This window comes from Propithecus coquereli, unplaced genomic scaffold, assembly GCF_000956105.1.
Source record: "Propithecus coquereli isolate 6110/MARCELLA unplaced genomic scaffold, Pcoq_1.0 Scaffold773, whole genome shotgun sequence".
Taxonomy (NCBI): Eukaryota; Metazoa; Chordata; class Mammalia; order Primates; family Indriidae; genus Propithecus; species Propithecus coquereli.
The window spans coordinates 514,583-539,310 of record NW_012153874.1 but is presented as its reverse complement, the minus strand read 5'-3'; the positions used below and the strand labels follow the sequence as shown (position 1 = coordinate 539,310).

Here is a 24,728-nt window from a genome sequence, read left to right as displayed (position 1 = left end):
CTCACCTTCCTGGGCTCAAGCGATCCTCCTGCCTCAGCCTACCAAGTAGCTGGGACTACAGGCACACACCACCATGCCCAGATAATATTTTTCAAGTTTTTTCTAGCAGTGGGGTGTCTCAATATGTTGCCCACGCTGGTCTCAAACTCCTGGCCTCAAGTGATCCTTTCGCCTTAGCCTCCCCGCAAGTGCTGAGATTACATGTGTGGGCCACCATGCCCACAGAGGGGAGACCATTAAAAGGTAGCAAGGCACACAGAATCGAGGAGGGGGCTTGGCTATAGATGTTTCCTGTCTCACATATTTTTATCTCCTGCAGTCAAGCCTGGAACCCTAGTTGCTTTCTTTGTAACCTTAATCCTAGGTGGAGCTTCTGTAGACCCCACCTTCTAGGCTGGATCCTGCTCCCTGATTCCCACTTGCTGGCTGGAACACCACTTGTTGAAATTATGAGTTTGCCACAAGAGGTCTGCTGTGCAGCACGTCCTGTAGCTGCAGCCCTGCCCACCACATGGCACCCTTGATGCTGATGCTGGATTCAATCACAGAGCAAATTGCTATGCTATGCTACTACAGATCAGGGCCCCCTCTGTGGAGTAAAATTCCACTGTTAGCTTATTCCTGCAGGAATAGGCAGTGTATAGACTTAATACCTGGGCCTGCAGAGATATGCTCCTGGTAGCTAGACCTCAGCTTCATCCAGTATCAGAGTAAACACTCAGGAATGACTGGGCTCTCTACATCAGTTATTAGTCCTTGGTGAGCATGAGGGTCCACTGCAGTCAGGGAGAAGGGAGCTAAGAAGTACTTTGTCTACCAGCCTGTCAACTTGTTGCATTGAGTGACCATCTCTGAGAATGTCCATATCCTTTGCTATTAAAAAAAGCTTTATACCCTTAAACTGTGTTGTCAATCACATCACTGGTGTGTGTGTCATCCATGTAGTTCTAGAGACCTGGTCTAACCCCTCTTCTCTCCCAGTTGGTCCCCACTGAGTTTTCAGGTTGCTGAGGCTGTGAGGGCTGTGGTGATGGCCCATGCCCCAAGATAGCCCCTAATGGCTGTCTATAGCATCAAACCACTGTATTTCCCCACTGTTCCTGGGAGAAGATGTGTTCTGAGTGCTCAGTTGGGGGTGCTGGGAACACAAGATCCCGGCATCCAGGGGGATGGCTGCACTGTGAGGAGTGGCTAATGGGGCCAGTGGTCAGCCCTCTCCTCAGGCATCTGCCCTGAAGCCTCAGGGCAGAAGTCTTGGAACTCCTGGAGCAGAAGAGTGCTTCTGGACTAGCTTAGAAGTCATTTTGTCTGGGAAGCCTGCAATAGCCTTCTTTACTTCTCTGCTCATAGCGCTTGTCACTCTGCATTGCAATTGTTTGTTTAGTTATCTTTAAAGATTCCTCACTAAACTCTGACTTCCCTAAAAGCAGAGACTGCGTGAATCTTATTCACCGTTGTATCCCTAGCACATAGCACAGTGAATGGTGTTTAGCAGGTGCTCAATGTTTGTGGAAGAATGAATAAAGGCTAAAATACCCCTTTCAAGAGTCCTGCGTGGCTGCTGAAATCCCAGCACCCTTGCTTCTGGAGCTGTCATTAAAAAGATTGGCCTTCATGGGGTGGCTGATGGGCAGGTGGGAGCTTCCCTGGCAGCTACCCCCAGGTTTCTAAGGGCTTCTGCAGTACGAGGCTCCAACATGAGTGCCCACATATATATTCAAGTAGTTTTAGGGAGAGTCCAAAGTCCAGCATTTTGCCAATTGGAAATTACCCATAATCATTACTGCTGATGGTTATTCCATTATTCTAGGAGACACATAGGAATTGCATTTTTCAGTTTCTATATAAAGTTACTAACATTTCCCCCTTGCCTTAATTCAGTATTGGATAGCTCACCAACAAAGATTGATCTCTTTAGGAAGTCTGTGTACAAGGTCTAAAGATAAGATCGGAGCAAGGCAATTGTGACTTCAGCTGGCTTATCGCACAGCAGGCCAGCTAATGGGAAACAAATCAAAATACCTCAGGAGCAAAAGCAGAAATGTTATCTTCAGGCAATTCAATGGTAGGAGCGGGTAAATAATACTTCTACAGGCTAAGTAAAATGAAAAAAGTTACCTACCCCTGGCGTGTTGTGTAATTGGCACTGCTTAATGGTTTCTTTTCAAAATGTCATGAAATAGTGTATGTTTTTGGTTTTTTAATTAAAAATTTAACACAGTAACATATGCTTATAAAAATTCAATGAGTACGTAAGTATAAAGTGAAAGCTGTTTTTCATGCCTTCCCCTATTAATAGGCATCAATCCCACTTCCTCCTTCAAAAGTTGGTAGATCAGTGTGTTTTCTCAAGACCTTTCCTAGGCTGCCCTCCTCCCCTGCAATCTGAACAGGTGCCAGCTTAAGCAGATGTGGAACAGGAGGAATACAATGACAATCATTTTTTCTGTTGTTAGTGTGTACCCTCCCACCTGCAAGTTTGGCCTAATTGTAAATTAAAGATGTAGAACTAGAAAAAAAGATGGGTTGGTTTTGTAACAGTGGCATGTACTCCTGTTAGCAATGTAAAGGCAACATTTTGCCCTGTGTAGTCACCAAATACAGCACAAGCAATTCTCAAGATAGGAACGTCCAACTCATGGGGATGGTGATAAACTACCAGAACTTGGACGTTTTTAGGGCATGTCTTCGATGATAGAACAATACTTACTCCTGTCACACTGCCCTCCTCTTTCCCCTCCATCTCTGTCAGGAGGCTGCACCATTGTTAACTGAAAACCATTGATGATACAGGGTTTTCAGTACAATTCCCTGGGTCCAAGTGTACTGCTCATTAATCACCTACTCATAGCAACGCTGCATGCCCTTATTACGCAAAGAATGAAGATGGTGACTGGAGCCAGAGAGATGTTTATCCCAGCTTAGGAGGACGCTGAGAGGGTCCTGATGGAGTTAAAAGATGGGTTAAGTAGGTACCTTGTTTCTCAGGGATGGGTCCGCCCCTGCTTCCAGGAGCAACGCCACTGTTTTAATATTCCCGCTGAGCACTGCTGCATGGAGCGCCGATGTCCCATTCTAAGAGAAAATGACAGTCTGTGTCAGGAGGGAGCTCACGGTCACTAGTACATAGCTGGGCTTTCATCATAAACCATCTATAACATCAGAGAGCCTTAATCTTCCTTATCATGCATCGTACTTCTCAAAGTCACATCAGCACCTACGTAGTGTCCTCAGATACACTGCCAAGGGACAGTGTAAATATTGCTAATGTTCTTTCGCAAGTGAAACAAGGAATCTGGCCCAGGGGGCAGATGACTTCATGGCCTCTCAGTCAGTCTTATACACTTTAGAACTTGCTGCAGAAAAAACAATGCTATGCCAAACATTTTTGCTCTTCAAGGACAACACATACCGTCTTTGTAGTTTTGGTGAGCCACTTCCAGCAAGGGTGGAGGAACGGTTGCTGGGCCAATGGGCCAACCAGTTAGCCCAGCTACAGACACCCCACCCCGTAGGCAGGCAGGGGAGTGAGGCTGGAGTCACGGGGCTTAGGGGAAGAGGAGTATGTGGGGTAAGGCAATGCCCCTGAGGCCTGAGTTGGAGCATTTCTGAGCACAGAAGGTCTTTGTAGATGGGCTGCTGATATTTTATGAAATTTACTGCAAATATTTATTGAAATAAGAAAGCAGCTATATGCAGCATGTAGCTGGACCAGGGAGGGAGGAGAAGAGAATATAATAAACTAATATAAGAACAACGGGCAGTCACATGACAGTGGTTCCAGGGGTACTTATGTCTACATACAATACCTAAATGTAAACTTAGTTTGCTAATTAATTAGTCATAATAAAAATCACTCTGATTTTATAAAAGACTAAAATATCATACCTAGAGAAAAATTCCCAGCAAAGTAGCATCTTCTATGGTTGCTTCTATAATATATATGATAACTCATTAATCTGGTAACATTTCACTTGTCTAAATCTTACCCAATCTGTCAACTTCACCCATTCAAAACATGGCTAAGAATAAAAAGCCAGGCAAAAAAGAACCATTTGAAATAAGATTAGATTTTGCAAAGTCCATTTCTAAAGCTTGTTCCTTTCGTTCATAGAATTTACTTTCATAGATGGTTTATTCTTACTTTACAAACAATTTCAACAAGTGCAGCTTTCTGGCTTCCAAGCCGATAGAAGATTAGGAGTAGCTGCTCATTAGGACAGGAGAAAACGACCAACACGCACACTGACAACAGCAGTTCTGTATTAGCCGACAGCAAGAACAGAGTCTAAAAATATGAAGAGCAGACACAGAAGTGTCCATAAAGCTTCTGGGGTCATTTATGGGCAAGTAGATTTTATACGCATTGATAAACCCTGAGGGAATGGCCACAAAACTGCTAAGCCACTGTGTCAACTTAGAACAGATCTTGTGTCCCCTAAAGAAAACAGGAGAATATATTGTGGGGTCAGCAAACTATGACCTGTGGGTCAAATCCAGCCCATCACCTGTTTGAGTATGTCCTGCAAGCTAGGAATTGTTTTTACATTTTTAAATGACTTAAAAAAGATTAAAAGAATATTTTGTAACATGTGAAAATATGAAAATACATGTCCATAAATAAATAAAGTTTTGTGGAAATACAGCCACATTCTTTCTTTCATTCTTTTTTTGTATTTTCTACGGCTGCTTTCCGGCAACCACGGCAGAGTCAAGCAGTTGTGACGGAGATTCATATGGCTCACAAAGCCTAAAATATTCACAGTCCGGTCCTTTACAGAAAAAGTCTGCTGACCCCTGATATGTACTGTAGGTTAGAAATATTTTAATCCAAATGATTAAAACGTAAAAAAGAGTATCGGGGCTCTATTTTTTAGGGGACCCAAGTCTCCAGATTCACACATTTTTTGAGGCTTCCACGTGTCTCAGGCTTATTTTATTTCACTTAGGGGAACACAGCAAAGTGCTTCTTTGCTCAGGATAATGAAGAGAAAGAACATATGTGTTTGCTTTTCTTCCTTAATTGCATGGATCCTCCAAATGATATCAGTATGGTTTGCTTTACAATTTAGTAACTTCATTACTACTGTCTAATTGTTTTTTTCTGGAAAACTAGGTAGTGACAGACTCTAGTTCACTCTTGTTACGACCTTCCCATTTCCACCAGTGTCCATGGATCTCCAGCTTTAAGAAGCTGTAGGTGTGTTCTTTCGAGAATATAGCTAACCAGGTTTAATTATACCCAAATTCTACTGCAGTCCCCAAATATGGACTTCTTCTCTTCTAACCTCTCCCTTTTATAGATTGGTAAAATTTCTCTTTAGGTTCTTACCTTCAAAATACCAAGAGAGGGTGAGAACTTAAGCAACTCCTCTATAACGTCATTATATCCTTTGTTGGCTGCTTTCAGTAATGCTGTTGTACCATCCTTAACAAAAAGAGGAAAATAAAAATTGATTATTAACACATGTCTGCGTTGGCTGAGAACTAAATGTCACTTGAGAACTGAGAGTATGATTGCCAGAAACAGGCAAAATGTGTAAATGAAACACAGATCAGTAAGATGACTTAATCTAGGGGCATTTTAGAGCATATTAATTCTGCATGAAAGAAAATCAGACCAAATAAGTGACTGTTATATTACCTTAGAACCCTGCCATTTGGGAATTCATACTCCTCCAGTCCTTTAGAATGCTGGGTAAGGGACAAGGGGAATTTCAAGAGCCTATTTTTAGGGCCTTGATGGACCACAGAGGCATTCTCTGCTATTCATGACTTAGCAGAAATTGTTTAACTGTCTTTAATGATTTAAATTATTGTTGAACTGTATTTGCTGTTTTAAAAATTTATGCAACCTTGCCCTAGTCTGCCCTAGGCATCCTACTTGCCTGTGTGTACGGGGGTGGGGAGAGGAGGACTAGGGCAGATAGATTGAAAACCACTAAAAAAGAATGCAAAGACAAATCCAAAAATTAATATTCAGCTTCTGTTATTAGTTTTTGGCTCAAAAAGAGATCTTCCAAATTTCTTTTTTTTTTCCCCATAGAGACCAGGGTCTCACTTTGTCACCCAGGCTGGAGTACAGTGGTGCAATCATAGCTCACTGCGGCGCAGAACTCCTGGGCTCAAAGGATCTCCACTCTGACCTCCCCAAACTCCGGGATTACAGCAGTGAGCCACCACTGGGCAGGGCCTTCAGATTCCTTCTTTAACTATCAGTGCTGTGTTTGGGAGATTTAGCTCACAGACTTCACAGTAGTCAAGGGACTACTTCAGCCATTAGGGATTATCACCAATTAGGATGAAAAAAGATGGGATTAGTGGATTTTTGTTTTTTGGCGTCAGAGATTATGGAAAGAAGAAAAAGTAGGAAAGAGGGCAGTGAAGGGGTCAGGAATGTGTCCTGGGGTTTCCTTTTTCAGGGCTTGGGCTTGGAGAGGAGAAGGTGGGTCCCACAGGCAAGGATAATACAAAGGCAATGAGGCCAGACACAGTAAAACACAAAAAGCAAGCAGCACAGCGTGGCCAGGCTCTCCCCGAGCCGCCCTTTGTTGCTGTGGGGCACGCACGCCACACGCCGAGGCCGAGTTAGGTGACACCAGCAGAGGTTAGAGGAGACGGCGGGCTGACGACATAGGGCGCAGGAGGGAGGCGGAGCCAGCGGGGCGCTGCTAGACCCTGAACCGCAGGCCCCGCATCGCCCCCTCTGCACTGTGGCCAGGGGCCAGCAGGAGGCGCAGCACCAGCTGGGTGACAGCTCCCAGCCACACCCGCACAGGACAGCCTGCGGCCCGGTCTCCCGCTGCTCCCCGCCCCCACCCTAGCTGGCGGCACCCTCTCCAATTTGCCCAGAAGTCGTCGGGGGTGGAGAGAGACCCAGCGGCTGCGAATCAGACCTTGACTTTGTCTTCCTGCTAAAGAGCAGGTGGAGGGTGGGAGGAAACCCAGCTGTGGGCTAAAGACAGACCCCGTTTTCTCCTCACAGGGAGCCGAGGCGCTCCGCCCGTCACCGCGGTCCCCGGGGGCACTCACGTTCCGCGCCGCGTCGCGGTCGGCTCCGCGCAGCAGCATCACCCGCACCGCCTCGCTGTGGCCCATCTGGGACGCGATCCACAGGGGCGCCGTCCCGTCCTGCGGGGAGAGGGGCGGCGGCCACCGTGACTGGGACGCTTAGGCCTCCCGGTCACAGAACGTCTTGGTCAGCACCAAGTTTCCGAAACTGAAAACCCTGGGAAAGGTCCTTGACCACGCATCACACTTGCCAGCTGAGTCACACACCCAGGAGGAACTGAGAGGAGAGGAGAGTGTTTTTAACCCACGGACACAGACTGGCATCTGGCAGGGCCTGGACTACTTGGGTAATTGCCAATATTCAATATTTGGCTTATAAAAACAGGCACTTTATGGCTGGATCTTAAGTGTGGCACAGACTTCACACAAGGCTCAGGGGAGCGGCTGAATTGCACACCACAGCAGAACCACGTTCCACAAACCCAGAGAGAAGCCAGCCTATTTCCACGCCCCAAGACTCTGTCAATTTCTTTGCTTTCCTGGTGGGTCACACTCACCTTGAAGTTCACACCTTACACCCTGCTTAGTGGGGGCCCCTCATTCCCATAGAAAAGCGGGCAGTTTTCTTTAAGATGGGATCTGAGGGTCAGAGAACTCAAGACATTTCTCCTACTCTTCTATTCTGGTGTCCAAAACCCCTCGAAGCTACATCACTTTTTAGAAAGCTTAGATTAATTTTATGTGGAATGTTTTGTTGCGTCTTCTAGGAAGTGAGACGCATTAACTAGTTATAGCAGGACAACATTTTGGGGAATAGTTCCTGTATATTATTACTGAACATCCATTTTTCCATGAACACTAAGCCACGAAGCTCCAGAGAAGAAAAGGTGAAATCTGCAAGGCACAGAGAACAACAGTAGGGTGGTTGCTGCCAGACAGAATGGAAACTGGAAAGCCCCTCTAGTGCAGGAAGGAGCTAGAGGGGGACGGGGGAGGCAGTCAGATATGAGAGTCCATGTCTTCCCCCTGCTCCCCTCTGCTGCCCACTTGAATCTGGGGGTGGAGTGGGCTGGGGAGGAGGTAAGCTGGGGGCAGCGAAAATACCCAGATAAGTCATGGGGAATTCCAGATAGGGAAGGAGTTTCACTTTTTCTTGGGATTAAGCCCAGGAAAATTGTAAGGCCCCTAGAGAGGCTCTGTCTGAGAGATAGAAGAGAAACAGCCATGGCAGTTGTCAGGGCCCATGGGCTGAGATGTCCCCCAATCCCCATGGCCCACATCCACTCGGCATCTGGGCATCGAGAGTCCCTGTCTGCCTGTGGGAAATTGGAAGTGCCTGGGGTTGGGAAGGCAAGGCCACACAGGGTCAAGACTTCCTGAGCAGAGATCATGGCAGGGCCAGCACTGTGATGGGACCAACTGTATCCCTGGGGCACCACTGCGGGATGCTTAGGCACCAGAAGGGCCAGCACGAGGGCCAGACATGAGTCTCTCCACCCCCACCCTGATGCGAGGGTGACAGACAGACTCTGAGAACTTAGGTCACTTTAGAGGGAAGGCCAGGAGGGAGCAGGATCCAGAATTGGCTAAACTGAAGCTCTGAGGTAATTACAGTAATCTGGCCTCAAGAGACTGTTTTAGCCAGATAAGACTGAATTACCCATCAGTGGGAACCGGGGTGGAGAGCAAAATGATTCGGTCATGGAATATAAAGTTACATTCTCTGCTGTAGTGTGTAATTTCAACCCCTGCCTACTAGCTGAAGCAGGCACAGGATTATTGCCCATTGCCATCCTGGGCAAGTGTCAGAGGACAAGACATCTGAGGGGGGTGGAGGAAGATGGCGCTCAGAAGCCCAGGGCGATCTGGGGCACTGAGGGATGGTCAGAGGATGTTGGCACCTGTCTTGGGAGAGACAGTGGAAGAGGTGCTGAAACAAAGGATGGAGGAAGGCTGAAGACACTTTGACCTACTTCATGCTTCTTTTAGGGGCCTCTTAGAATATTCTTGAATCTGAATATCACTTATCATTAGTAATGATAAATAATACCTTAATTTGTACTTTAGTCTACAAAGCATTTGCATATTCTTTATTTGAGTCTCCCAATTCAGGATTCAGTCAATCACCCATTCATTCAAGCAGCCAACAATTGTCAAGCATCTTCTAAGTCTCAGGCAGAGTACTCCAAATAAGTAGTGGAGCAGACATGGAAATTTCAGCATGCTCGCAGTGCTACAACAAACTGTGGACGAATGCACAAAATGAACAGGAGGGACCCTCTTCCTGTGTGGGCATTACAGGGTCAATGTAAAAAGGACCAGGGTTTTGCCAGGTGAGAGAGAGAGGAAATTCCCTGTGGAAGAGCGGCAGCAACCACAGTCACAGTGGTTGGACAGGCAGCGCGGGAAATCCAGCTGTCCTAGCACAAGGGGTGTGGGCAGGACCCTGGGGGGGTGGTCTGGCCTCAACAAAGGCCTCAAATATTGCCAGGTTTCTGGCACTCAGGCACTAACCATGCCTGCTTTGCGTCCGTTTTGTTCTGTGTCACTGTCTCCACCAGAGAGCAGGCAGGGAGGGGCAGCTGGTGGCCTGTTAGATAAGCTTTTCAAGGGCTTGCTTGGTTGTTATTAGTACAATTGTATTAAATGATACTAATATGTGGGAAAGTGCTGAGATGCGCTATATTGTGAAGTTTTAAAAATATTACCAATCTGTAACAGCAACAATAACATTCATTAACTGGATTAGTCATGGTAGGTGGAAAAAGCAGTCGCCACTTCCTGGTTGTCAGACCTTAGGCAAATCACTCTCAGCCTCAGTTTCCGCTTCTGCAGACATATTAGCTTCACAGAGATATTATTAAATGAGAAAACGTATATAAAGTTGGTGAGCACGAGGACTGGCTAATAGATGCCTAGAAAATGTTAATTGAATCTGAGTATTATTTACCATGAAAAGTGATGTCTCTTAAAATTTGCACTTTTGTTGACAAAACACTTTCATATGGTTTATTTCATTTGGTTCTCCCAGTGACCCTGTGAGATAACCGATTGGTGAGCAGGTAGGAGTGATTGGTAAAATGAGATTTGGGGGCTGCCTGTATATTTCTCTACTGATTACTTCTCCAAATCTGATTTTTGAGCGCAGAGAGTTGCATGTGAGTTAGAGCATTATTTCCAAATCTAATTATTTATCAGTGGATTATCTAGTTTATGAACTAGGAGAGGTTTTCCTCTTCTGTACACCTTAATTTTTTCTCTGATTTTTTTCCTTCTAATATAATGGCCAGAGCCTTCATTTTCATAATGAAAATGATGGAAATTAAGTCAATTTAGCCCCTTTTTGTAGAATTTTAGAAAGAACTGAAATGGGAAAAAATATTTTAAAATATTTAAATATGTTCTTGAATACTTCCTGACAAAAATATATAGTTTTTAATATGTTGAATATGTAAAAAAAATATTAAATCAAATAAATAACTATGAAGTTACAACCTCTATGGCACTTTTTTTTTTTAAAAGGAAATAGAACATTTAGCAAGATGAGATTCACGGGTTATGATAGCTGTCCTTTACTGTTTGTTGCGCATATCAAGTAGAAAAAAATTTAAACTTATTTTGCAGACCAAGTGATAAAGAGGTCTGATGGTTGAAAGCTACACGGAGACTTGGGGTCAATGTAGGAAAGAAGGTATGATGAGGGAAGGCTAAAGACTAAATAAGCTGATCAATAGTAATGAGTTTCCCACACCTAGGAGTATTCAACAGTGACTGATTATTACAGAAAGGATTCAAGTACTGATAGATGGTTGACTTCTATAGTTCCCTCCAAATCTGTTATCCCCTCATTCCATTTGAGATAATATATTAATATTCAAGTATCCTCTAATACATGTTTATAGCTAGATCACAGCATAAGATGTAGTATATGACATGACCTCTATTGGAGACTTATATAGTCTTACCTGGTCCTGAGATTATTTAGAAAAATGAACAAATCATTCTCTTCCATGGGAACGAGTATCCGAAGGGGCTCTAGCTCTTTGTTTCCACTGCCTTCCAGACCTCACACTTGGGCTATTTCCACCCACATGCTCAGAGCAGACAGAAAGTCCTGGGGACCAGTTGGGGGCCCAGGAGATGTATGGAACCCGGCCAGTAGCAGAAGGACTTCAATATCTAGATACTTTTGCTACCAGCCCTACCCTGACCTGGAGCCCATTTAGCATGATCACGTCCCTGGTCCAGCAAATGGGTCTGTAAAAGATGTTACCGGATGTCTGTACTGCCCAGGTCTGACCCCATTCTCCTCAGCCACAGGTGACGGGACCAAGGACAGGCAGACCAGCCAGTCACTGTGGCTTGGTGCACAAAGATGAGCTGCAACAATGACACAGTTATCCCACGAGTTTGGCACAATGACCTGTAAACTTGGGGACTACATATGAAGTACATCAGCAGAAGAAGCTGGGCAATTAAGAGGAGTGGGAGAAAGAGAGATAAGAAGAGACTTTGAGACGACAGAGACCACCTGGCTTATGAGAGAAAGTGAAACCCTGATTTCTGATGAGTTTTCTTTTCCACAAGGCCAGGATGGAATAGAAATGATAATAATAGCAATACCTAACATTTACTAAGCAGCTGGTGTATATCAGACCCTGCATTAAGACTTTTGCAGGGATTATTTTAACTCTCACAATAATCCTATGGCAAAGGTACTATTATTATTATTAAAGTTTAACAGATAAAAAAACTGAGATTCACGGAAAGTAAGTGACTTGCTCAAGGCCATGCAATTAACAAGCAGAACTGGAACTGTGTTTCATTTCCTTAAGATATCCACATCCCCATAAGTACCAAGCTGCTCCCCACCAAGAGACTGGAGTCTGGCTCTCTGGCTCCCTCTGACACTCTTCCTGGAGCCGGCGTCCTGCCCATCAGCCTGGGTCCTCCATCTGGAGCTGCCTTCTAGTTCCCAGCACTGATCACTACGTGCTGCAGGCTTCTGGACCTCCTAGGTGCTCTGCCCAAGCCACAGGGGTCTTTTGGCAGTCAACACACCTTTTCTGAGTGTCTACCAAAGGCAGAGGGAATAAGACGGAGTCGCTGCCCTTGACATGCAGTAGGGTCTTCCTATGGCTGTCTGCTCCCATCCTTGGCTGGGTTTGACCCTCTGAGCTTGCGACCTGGGAGAACATTTACTTTCTGGGCCCCAGCAACTCAGCACACAAGTCCAACCGCAGGTGTCTGTTTAGAGGAGGCAGTTTTCTTTAGATGGCTTTTCTGCCAAGTTTCAAAGAAATACTAATTAGCACATGGAAAGGACTAGACAGAGATGAGTTGTGACTGGCCAACCTCAGCTCTGGGGAAACAGAGTCAACCTTTGCCGCTCTATAAAAATATTGTTTTAATGAGATGGGTGAGTTTAGTTGGGAAAAGTGTATGTCAAGGCATTTTGTTGATAGGAAAATAGAAATAGCTATCTCAGTTAGTGATTAAAAAAGGTTTGACTCACATCAACTCTACTTGGTGAGGACACGTGGAAAGAAATGAAAATGAGTTTTTAGAGTGATTATGGATTTCAAATATCTCTGCGACTCTTGACCTCTTTACCTGGAACAATGTGGAAGAAAAATGTTTCAAGTTTCAAATCAAGAATGCAGTCTTTCCATCATCTGGCTATGGCTTGCTTTGCAATTATGATTCCTCATCACGAAGTACTGAAAAGGTCTCCATTTAGTTCTCAGTGATAGAGTTACAAAGAAAAGGCATTCCCACTACAGCTCAGATTCCCTGTAGCTCAGATCAAATGTCAGCTGAGTAATTTCAATGCAACTTTGTTAACATCCTGTTACAGGGCATCATAAAATGGCAGGACACCGTAGAGTGGCAGTGCAACAATTATAAATCAGATTTATCTAAAAATATTAAGAAATTAAATCAGACAAATATCCTTGTTTTCATTTTGTAAATTTAAGAATTTTTTTATAATAACTCAATGTGTCAGCTGAGATTTCAGAATAAAACATTGGTTTCCAGATGTCCTACCTATATAGTATTCTGTCATGTACAGGCCACTTTAATGGAAACTTTTTTTTTTTTTTTTGAGACAGAATCTCACTCTGTCACCTGAGCAAGAGTGCCGTGGTGTCAGCCTAGCTCACAGCAACCTCAAACTCCTGGGCTCGAGCAATCCTACTGCCTCAGCCTCTCGAGTAGCTGGGACTACAGGTGTGGGCCACCACACCTGGCTAATTTTTATATTTTTAGTAAAGACGGGGTCTTGCTCTTGCTCAGGCTGGTCTCGAACTCCTGAGCTCAAGTGATCCTCCAGCCTCTGCTTCCTAGAGTGTTAGGATTACAGGCATGAGCCACTGCATCGGCCTAATGGAAACTTTTAATTAGACTTTTTTTTTTTAAACTTCCTTATAACTTGTGACAAAGTCAGCCAGGACTGGTGTCGCTTTTGTCATATTTATGGCACTATTTGTTTTCTTGGAACGGAATAAACATGCAGTTTACACTTTCAGAGAAGACAGAGCTTGGACTAGTCTGGCCTGGATAGATAACAGCCTCTAATTATAAGCTCACAATAAGTAATAAAAATTATGATGATGTGAGGGCACAGCAGGGTGAGTGTACTCTATAAAAAGGAGAAATCCCATTGCTTTTTTTGCAATTCTTATTTTATAAAACATCCTTTTCCCGAATAGGAATTCTTTCAGAGCTGGAATCTTATAATAATTCAAAACGATTGCATTAGATACAATCTTTAGAAGGCACAGCACTTGCTCCTTGACCAGAGGGTGGGTCCTCACACTCGAAGACAGGCCCATCCACTTTGACCAGGTTAGCCTCACTCTTGAGGAATGAAAAACAGCTGTGGCGTGTTGTGGTTACCGCTGCAATATTGGTTTACTCTTTAACTTCTCGGCTTCAGCGTCATCATATGACTCATTTTAGGTTTAAGTGGGCACAAATCATGCAATATTTGAAATGTAATCTCTTATATCAACTTGGCTTTTTACAAATAGCACTTTAGGCACATAAACAATAAAATGTATTTTACAAATAGATTTGTCAAAGTGCCAGAAATTATTTCAGAAGTATATACTAATAGACTTGATAATCTCAATAATCTCTCATTTCTAAATTAATAGTGGTGCCTTCAAGAACAGCCTCCAAATAAAACTTATGCAATCTAAAAATAACCAATTTCTTTTATTAATTTTGGTAAAATGAAGCCTTTGATTCAGAATCAATCGACAATATCAAAATAAGAAGGACCAATAAGAAAGTCTAATGAGCCTAGGCTAGCCTGGGACGTAGGTAAACAGAAGCAGGTCAGGTAGCCTTGCCCCTGCCCAGGCCCTGTGCCAATACACTGCCTTATCAGCCACCACCCAGAAGTGACCACCCCTTCTCCCACCAAGCCGAAGAGGAGCCCATGCTGTTGGAATCATTGGTAGGTTCTGCATCGTCATCTCTCACAATTATAATGCTGTTGAGACTTCATTTACCAATAGCACGTGAACATCTGGCAAATCACTTAACTGATACTTAAAGGAACAGAAATATTAGATTCTAGTCCTGGAATCAACTCTGGCAGGTATGAAAGTGTAACTTTTCCTAAACTGCTTCCTTTCACAGGAATATTCCTGGGGCCATCTAAATAAGAATATCTTTAAAATTCTAAAAATATAATCTTAACACTGATAGCACTGCTTGGCACATGACAAATGCTCAAGAAATACTGGTTGAAAGTTGAATGAAACAATTATCAAAAATTTGGGAGCTTGAAGAGATCATTAGGCTCATCCTTCCCAGCCTCCTAATTTTCAGTGAAGGAAGAGAGGTCCTGAGAGGGTGATTCACTTGTTCAAAACCACACAGCTCTAGTTATTAACAGAGCTGGATCTAGAACTCACGATTCCCGACCTTCAACCCACTTTGGCCAAAGGCTCTTTCTTTTCTCAGGTTCCTTATGTGCTTGGGCTTCTAAAGACTGAAGAAGTCTATGGCCAAGAGCTCAGATCAACCTTAAGGCTCCCATAGCTATTCATTTTGTGAACACACAGGCATTCCCGTATCAGGTCATATTACAGTAGAGACCTGCCTGAGTGTCATTTACCGGTAAGAAATCAGCTTTGCTTTTCCCTAGAAAACTACCTTTATAGAATGTTTTCTTAATCTGAAATGTTTTGTTAAAAATAAATTGAATTAGGGCAGAAATAGTACCTGTACAAGAGAAGCTAATTATAATGCCTTATATTTGAGTGGTTCTTCACTATTTCTAAAATACTGCCTATATTACCATCTTGCATTTTTGTTCCTTTAAGTATCAGTTGATTTGCCAGATGTTCACTTGCTGTTGGTAAATGAAGTCTCAACAGCGTTATAATTGTGAGAGATGAAGATGCAGGACCTACCAATGATTCCAACAGCATGGGCTCCTCTTCGGCTTGGTGGGAGAAGGGGTGGTCACTTCTGGGTGGTGGCTGATAAGGCAGTGTATTGGCACAGGGCCTGGGCAGGGGTAAGGCTACCTGACCTGCTTCTGTTTACCTACGTCCCAGGCTAGCCTAGGCTCATTAGCTCACTGCGGCCATAATTTATTTGAATAGGAGGTGGCAGAGTGTGTACTTGACCTCAGACACCAAACACTCAGGTTTTAAAAGCATTGAATTGTGATGTCAGCTTGATTTCACAGGCTTTTGGGTGAGCCCAGAACATAGAACAAGAGAAATCCTAATCAAAGATTAACTTTTCATCACAGAGGCAGAAGGGTTTCAAGAATGCCTCCAGCTGCCTGGCTATCTTAGGTATGTGCTGCTGCAGGACACCCAGCCCTCCCTGCCTAAGGCTCCCTGCACTCCCCGAACGTCAGCTGTGAACATTACCTGCCTTGGCTGGTTGACTTTTGCTCCTGAAGACAACAATAATCGAATAACATCCAAGTAACCACCTTGGGCAGCTAGGAAGAGGGCAGTGGCTCCATCCTGAGAGAGAAATAATTAAAAGTGCTTAAAAAATCATCTTTACATTTATTTTAAAAGAAATCAGATTAAAAATATATTCAACAAATTTTTTCATTTCCATCTCCTTTTAGGTTTCTATCCTCTTGTCAATTAAGAGCTAAATATTAGATAAACAAATCCTCCAAATCTAATTTTTATGTTTTGATGAATTGGGAGTAAAAGGTGTCTTTTTTATTTTTATTTTATTTTTTTGAGATAGGGTCTCACTCTGTTGCCCAGGCTAGAGTACAGTGGCATCATGATCGCTCACTGTAACCTCAGACTCCTTGGCTCAAGCGATCCTCCTGCCTGAGCCTCCCAAGTAGCTGGGACTACAGGTGCACGCCACCATGCCCGGCTAATTTTTCTACTTTTTGTAGAGATGGGGTCTTCCTAGGTTGCTCAGGCTGGAAAGGTGTCTTTTAAATTAGCTTTTTCCTACCCCTTTTATTTTTCTTGCCCCTTATCTATGCTCCCTCAACCCGAGGTTTCCACAAGCATTAAAACACAAGACGTTTTCAGAAAAACTGCACTAAAAATAATCTACCTGAAGTCACTCCCTGCCAGCCCAGCAGACTCCAACATTTATAAACACAAAATCGATACTGCATAACACAGCCCAAAGCAAGTGCTCCTTTTCCAATATTCTTTTGTTTTCTTTTAAAACTGAGTGCCTATGTTTTCTGGACATTTCCTTTTTCTTGGAAACATGTCGTTTGGTGATCTTGGCAAATGTATGGGTTAGCTGGAGAGCACACGTTCTCCCTGGATGCTCACTTTAGCCAGACAGCATTCACAGCACATCATTGTTTTTAGATCGCAGTGGAAAACCCGAGCACGCCCTAGTGGAAAACACCTAGCAAACCCAGCTAATTACCACACCCCTGTGGGAACACTAACCACAAGGTAAAATACAAAACACCATTCCCTGCAAGTCCTCTTGTGGAAGGTGCTAGATTTCCAGTGGGTGTCAGCTGAGCTGCGAGACTACCCTCAAGGCAATCATTAAAAAATTAATCAGCCTGTAGAGATTTTTAAACAGATGTTTGATACGAGGATAAAATTTTCAGAATTTCTACCATGCCCTTAGCTGCTGCTAACTCTCAGGAATTTTCCAAGGTGGACTACCCACACTTTGAATTTTTCACTGTGCATTACAAGTTTCAGTTCCATCCCCATCCACCCATATTTTAACTGGCTTTTTATTTATTTATTTTTTTTGAGACGGGGTCTCCCTCTATTGCCTGGGCTAGAGTGCAGTGGCGTCATCATAGCTTACTGCACCCTCAGACTCCTGGACTCAAGCAATCCTCCTGCCTCAGCCTCCCAAGTAGCTGAGACTACAGATGCACACCACCACACCCTGACCTCAAGCGATCCTCCTGCCTGTGCTTCCCAAAGTGCTAGGATTATAGGAGTGAGCCACCGCGCCTGGCCCTCAATTTTTTTTTAATGGAAACATCTGGATTGTTTAGGCAAGGGTGAAGTCTTAACATGAAATGGAAGTTACGATGCATGAAATTTCTTGAATCACGTTATAACAAGGAGGAATTTTTTTCTCTATTCCGCCTTTTCTACCGAGCATCTCAGGTATCAAATTGCCAACCTAACACCTCCATTTGCATGTTTAATCATCATCTCACGTTAGTGTGACCAAGCAGAGTTCTTGGTCCTCATCCCTGCTTCCCCCTAGGCTCCCCATCTGTTTCAAAAAACACTCAATTCACCCATGTTCATAACAAAACCCTAGAGTCACATTTAATTCCTCCCTTCCTCTCGAACTTCAAATCCAACCCTTCAGCTCTACTTTGAAAATGTTTCTCCATGTATCCACTGCACCAAGCCATCATCGTCTCCAGGCAGGACACTCAGCAGCCTCATAACTGGCTTCCCTGTTTGTGTTATATTCAGTGTATATCGCTTCCTGCTCAAAACCCTATGATGGCCTCTGTTTGGATTCAAGTAAAATCCAACTCCCTACTCTGCTCGTCTTGGCTGTCCATGGCTGTTTCCTGCATTCCTCCCTGTGGTCACATCACTCACCCATTCCCAACACCATGTTTCAGCCATGCCAGCTGACTTTCTGCTTCTTGAACTCCCCCAACCTGATTCCCACTTTAGTATCTTTGCATAAGTGGCTCTGTCTGCCTGGACACTCTGCCCAACCCACAAGTGCTGCTGGCTCCTTCTTGCCACTTCAGTTAAAAGTCAAACGCCAATTCCTTGTAAGGCCTTCCCAGGCTACCCTCTTTAAATTAGCCCTCTACCTCCCCCATCACTTCTGTTTTATTCCCCTCTTTCTTATGTGTGCCTTTACAAAAAATGTTAATAGATTTAGAGGGCGTAAGTTGAATTCCATCACAAGTATATATTGTATAGTGGTGGAGTCTGGGCTTTTAAGTAATTTTTCACCCCCCATCCCACCACCTCCCTTGTAAGTCTCCAATGTCCATTATACCACTCTGTGTCCTTGTGTAGCTCCCACTTATAAGTGAGGACATGTGGCATTTATTTTTCCCTTCCCAAGTTACTTCACTTAGGATAATGGTCTCCACTTCCATCCAAGTTGCTGCAAAAGACATTATTTCATTCTTTCTTATTGCTGAGTAGTACTCCATGGTATGTATATATATATATACATATGTATATATATATATACACCCCAGATTTTCTTTATTCGCTCATCAGTTGATGGGCACTTGGGGTGACTCCATATCTTTGTGATTGTGAACTGTGCTACGATAAACATACAAGTGCAGGTGTCTTTTTGATGTAACGATTTTTTTTTCCTTTGATTAGATACCAGTAGGGGGATTGCAGGATTGAATGGTAGGTCAACTTTTAGTTTTTTGAGGCATCTCCATACTGATCTCCCTAGAGGTTATACTAATTTACATCCCCACCAACAGTGTATAAAGTTTCTGTTTTCACCCCATCCATACCATCTATTGTTTTTTGACTTTTTAATAATGGCTATTCTAATTGGAGTAAGATGGTAATTCATTGTGGTTTTGATTTGCATTTTTCTGATGATTAGTGATGTTGAGCATTTTTTCAAATGTTTCTTGGCCATACAGAGAGGAATTTACTATGGGAAGGGGCTCTCCCTAAACTCTACATTATGTGCCACCTCAATGAACCTTAGAAAGAATATTATCTAATAAGTACAAATTCTACCCCCACAGTCAATTTAGACTGTTGACTATTAATGGTAATGCTATGAAAATCACAATTCACTTTCCTTTTCCAAAGACTTTGGCTCTTCCTATTCAACCTACTCATGCAAATACTCATACACACTCTCAGAGATACTTTCCCTATATATAGCCAAAGAAATATCAAAAGCTTTAGACCTGTGTCTCTTAGACTTGGCCACAAGTCAGAATCACCTTTTGCTCAAGTCACACCCTCGAAAGACTCTGGTTTTGGGGTGGGCCTGGGAACTGACAGTATTTTTAAAGCTCCTCAGGTGATTCTAACGGGCAGCTGGAGTTGAGAATCCCTCCTTGAGATCATTATCAAGTAACCTAATTACTCTACAGGTAATGCTGCAGGCTCCAAGAACATGTGGAGGGTAAGGCCAGTTGCTGTGAACTTCAAAGAGGTCTATGATTTGTCAGAATTAACCATATAAACTCTGGAAAGGGTGTTCAAATGGAAAAGTTCACACCTACACAGCTCATTACAAGGCTGTGAAAGTTAGTGTCCTAGGCAGAAAGGCTAAATGTCTAGTTGTTTAGGACAGCCATATGGTTCCTAGAGAATTGGAAGTAGGAATTCTTTCACTTCTCACCATGAAACTCGGTCAAGTCAATTCATTTCCCCATGTTTTTTTTTTTCCTATAAAACTGGAATAACATTTGCCATAAATCCTATGGCATTACAGTGACAGTCAATTAAAAGAGCCCTTGGGTAATGTGTTAATTGCCAATTAGCTGCAAACAGACCTACACTAGCAGGGGATGCCTTTGAAAGGTCAATGGTGTATATATTTCACAGGTCTTCATCCACCCAACCTCATATCTCTTCCAGATACCTCGATTTCTCCTCTTTGTGCCCTTCTCACAAATAACAACAGGAGAATATATTTTGGTTTTCAGTAAATCCATATGCTGGGCTGGGTGGTTTATCATGGTGTGAATAAGCATGTATCATAATTTTTGAAGTTCTTAATTGCATAGATACATGAAACGTCTCATATGTACAACATATTTAAAAGGAAGAACAAAGGTGGGTAAATAAAAAACATGGTTTCTATTTGGAAAAAGTTCATCTGGTTCACTATATCTTTTTCCCTTGATGTCTCAGTTTAAACTCTTACTGTTCATTAAAATATTTTTGAAGTTGGCATTTCTGGCATCCAAATTCAGACCACAGTGTTATGTGTAATGAGGAATGAACAGGTATCCACCTAATGTCCCCTTGAAATGCACTCACATAAAGTTGGTCGTGGATGTTGGCTCCGTGCTTCAGCAAGGTGTCCACCACCTGCATGTGCCCGTACTGGCTGGCAGCCAACAGGGCAGTGCCCCCATCCTGTGGACATGCAAAGTATAAACACATTAGAGAGAGCGCAGGCACATACTTTACCAAGCAGACACTCCTCACACAGGTGGAACTTTAGAAGAGAATTTTCCCATCAATAATAACAAAGTCACTTTCCCTCTTTTATCCCTTTTGCTTTTTCTTTATAATCATGACATAGTTCATCTTAAGCACATGTAATTTTGTTGTACATTCGGATGACTTGCTAGAGATACATTACAGTTATTTGACCAAGTTATGATTAATTTAGAAAATTCCCATGCCAACTACAAGAATGATCTATTTGCCTTTCACAATGAAAAACACAGAGCAGAAAGTCTGTACCAAGTCTTGACAGTTACATCTTGGAATTACGAGAAGAGCCTCCCATGGCTTCTGGCCAGAGGTCCCCTTGACAAACACTGGCATCTCTCTGTGCCACTATCCAGTTATAGGCCACTGATATTAAGGTGCTTTCATGGGGCGACCCTCTGGGGCCATTGTCATCATGGGAAAAGACCTGCATCCATTAAAAGGGTGGATAACTATGGTATATTCTCTGTGTCTCTCACCATCCTACTTAGTATTTTCCTTTGAACATGTGCCAATTTGTCCAGGTTTCCTTTAAAATGTGGGCCTTAAAACTAAGCAGAGCCCCATAAAGGAGATGTGCTGTGATGTAAACTGGGACATTCCTTTCTTCCTTCCACTCTACTTTCATCTCTGCAGACAACATTAGAATTAGCTTTTATACCAACCACATCACACTACTGACTCATTGAGTTTGTGGTCAACTAAAGCCCTTCGTGGTTTTTTTTGGGTGTTGTAGCCAAGGTATTATCTTTTCCCATCCAAGATTGTTCAGTTGTTTGTTTGGCACTGTGAATTGGTATGTGGACATTTGAACTGATTATAAATAATTCAAGAACATGTAATCTGGTTCTAAAATACAAATCATAAATATAAGATAGTGTGGTTTCTAAATTTGGGCAAAGTGTGTTTCTTTAAAATGCCTACCCTTGGAGCTCCACCCTCACAGGGTCTGATTCAGTAGGTCTGGGGTGAGGCCTGCACTAGTCATGTGGGGTGACTGTGACATGCAGGTGTCAGGTGGGCTCACTTGGAGAAACACTAGGGGACGCACGTGGCTGGGAAAGGCTTCACCCAGGGTTGGGCTATGTGGTGGAGGTGGGCACTTGAGCTGGGCTCTGAAGGAGGGAGAATGGGGAGGAGAATGACTGAAGGTGGTGATGGGGACATCTACAAATTGCTTAATGGCAGCAATAAGCACCATTGTTTGTAAGCTTTGTCTTGTCACTATTCCCAGCTCCTTTCCTAATGAGGAAACAGAACAGATAAAATACAATGATTATCATAGATGAATTGATATCTTTTATTTTTAAAAACACAGTTTTGGGGCATATAGATTTAATAACAATGAGAACAACTGTTGAAACAAAGTTTTGATGACAGGATCATATTAAAACTCAAAGCCTCTTGACATTCTCTTGTTCCCATGGAAAGCTGTTAGATACCTGCAGTTGACCTAATGGAAACCTGTGAAATTGCTCACCTGGGCCCATGTTCTGTGGATTTCTGGAATAGCACTAACTGGAACATGTACAAAGGCTTTAAGTCAATATTAACTTGTCAACCAAGAAGACTGAAGTGGCTGTATGGTCATGCATGGTCATTCCGATTTAGTTCAAAGAGTTAGGATTGAAGTTCATAGAATTTTACTTTCTGTTTTTAGTTATGTCACCTTTATAATGAAAAATAAAATAATAATGTAAAATACATCTATATATATTTTGTTATTACTGTGTATTATACTCAAAATGTTTGGAGGCATGCATATAGTCCAACAGGTTTTGGAAAATACAGAAACCCTATATGAAATTCAGATCTTAATATTTAATAGCATTTTAACAGAAAATAAAACACTGGAAACTCCCTTGATATCTAAATACTACATACAGTGGATTAAAAAAAACAAAAAGTTTCCAACTTGGGCAGATTTTCAGGGATTTTTAATTATGATTAGGCTAGAAATGAGTTGACAACTACAAAATCTTATAGCAGTTTAAATTCTCCTACTACAAAACATTATCATGTAAAATCATATTGTGAACACAAAATTGATCTTTCTGCAGTCTCAGTTTTCCTATCTGTATGTCAAAAATGAAAATCAATAACTTCTTTAAAGGAAGAACCACAACTCCTTGCCTAACTATTAATGTATAAACGGTAATTACGTATTATACATTTCAGTGAGGATAGCTCATGAAAGTAAGCTACCCAGCAAATCACCCTCTTTAGAAATCTCTCAGATTCACTAGGATCAGATTAATACTTTCAATAATTCCTAACATAGTATTGGGATTAATCTTGAAGTGGAAGAAAAGCACATAGAAACAGGGAAAGTTAGAAAGCCCCCTGCTACTGCACCCCTCCAGGTTACAAAATTTAGAGTCCCAGAGTAGAAAACTACCAGTGCAGGAAAGAATCTAAGTAATTCCACATACAATTCTCCAATTGTGAGCCAGAGTAAAAAATGTTATGTTTTGAATTAAATCCCTAAGACTACCCCTTGTAAAAGGGGAAGCATAAATTTGTACTGCAGATGAGGAGAAAGCTAATTCCCATGACGACTGAAATTCTTCAACAGGGTATGAAATCAAGAAGGTTTTCTTACTTTGGTCCTAGATTCAGTGGATGCTCCAAATCCAAAGAGGAATCTTATGACGTCATTATGGCCTTGCTGGGCAGCAAAAAACAGGGCAGTTGTACCTGACTGGCAAAGAGAGAAAGTCTGGTTTAAAAAGATACTTGGTTATATTACATTTGATCTGTAAATTTGCAAAGAAAACAAAATAATACTTGCATATAAACCCTCTAGCCTAGGAAGGGGCTACACTTGAACTGATTCTATTCCTTAGTCTGAGAAGTAAAAAAATGAAAGAAAAATTTTATTCTTGGTGTAGTGGGATGAATGGTGGCTCCTCAAAAGATATGTCCACATCCTAATTCCCAGAATTTGTGAATACGACCTGATATGGCAAGAGATGTGATCAAGTTAAAAATTTTGACAGAAGGAGCTTATCCTGGGTGACCTGAGTGGGCCCTAACTCCAATGACAAGTGTCTTTCTAACAGTGAGGCAGGAGCAACTTCACAAATAGCTAAATTGTGGAAGCAACTGAAGTGTCATCTACAGATGAATGGATAGTCAAAATGCGGTATATCCAAACAATGGAATATTATTGATCTTAAAAAGGAAGGAAATTCTGACATATGCTACAGCATGGATGACCCCTGAAGATACTACACTAAGTGAAATAAGTCAGTCACGAAAGAACAAATACTGTATGATTCTACTGTGGCATCTAAAGTAGTCAAATTCATAGAGCCAGAAAGTATGATGATGGCTGCCAAGAGTTAGGGGGAGGGGAGAATGGGGAGTTATTATTTAATGGGTACAACGTTTCAGTTTTACAAGATGAAAAGAGTTACAGAGATGGATGGTGGTGATGGTTGCACAACAAACATTGTGAATGTATTTCATACCACTGAACTGTACGCCTAAAAATGGTTAAGATGGTAAAGTTTATATTATGTGCATTTTACCACAATAAAAAAATAATACAGGCTGGGCGCGGTGGCTCACGCCTGTAATCCTAGCACTCTGGGAGGCCGAGGCGGATGGATTGTTTGAGCTCAGGAGTTCGAGACCAGCCTCAGCAAGAGTGAGACCCCCGTCTCTACTAAAAATAGAAAGAAATTAATCGGACAACTAAAAATATATAGAAAAAATTAGCCGGGCATGGTGGCGCATGCCTGTAGTCCCAGCTACTCGGGAGGCTGAGGAAGAAGGATTGCTTGAGCCCAGGAGTTTGAGGTTGCTGTGAGCTAGGATGATGCCACGGCACTCTAGCCCAGGCAACACAGTGAGACTCTGTCTCAAAAAAAAAAAAAAATACATTTTAAAAACAGAGCAAAGGAGTATTTGACAGAAAAAATGGGCAATGTGACCACTGAGGCAGAGGCTAGACAGCTGTGGCCACAGGGAATGCTGACAGCCACTAGCAGCTCCCAGAGGCAAGGAAGGGAATCTCTCCTGGAGCCTCCAGAGGGAGCATAACCCTGCCGCACCTTGATTTTGGACTTCTGGCCTCCA

At 42.7% G+C, this 24,728-nt stretch overlaps 1 protein-coding gene across 2 annotated transcripts in view; it reads right to left on the bottom strand.

Moving 5' to 3' along the window:
• ANKRD29 (ankyrin repeat domain 29) overlaps positions 1 to 24,728 on the bottom strand; it is a 50,302-nt gene that overhangs the window by 3,408 nt on the left and 22,166 nt on the right. For both annotated transcript variants that reach the window (XM_012662680.1, XM_012662681.1), the window contains 6 exons: positions 23,248 to 23,346; positions 20,466 to 20,564; positions 15,912 to 16,010; positions 7,033 to 7,131; positions 5,333 to 5,428; positions 2,977 to 3,075 (listed from right to left, as the gene is read on the bottom strand). In XM_012662680.1, coding sequence (XP_012518134.1) covers positions 2,977 to 3,075; positions 5,333 to 5,428; positions 7,033 to 7,131; positions 15,912 to 16,010; positions 20,466 to 20,564; positions 23,248 to 23,346 — 591 coding nt within the window. The remainder of the gene's footprint in view (positions 1 to 2,976; positions 3,076 to 5,332; positions 5,429 to 7,032; positions 7,132 to 15,911; positions 16,011 to 20,465; positions 20,565 to 23,247; positions 23,347 to 24,728) is intronic.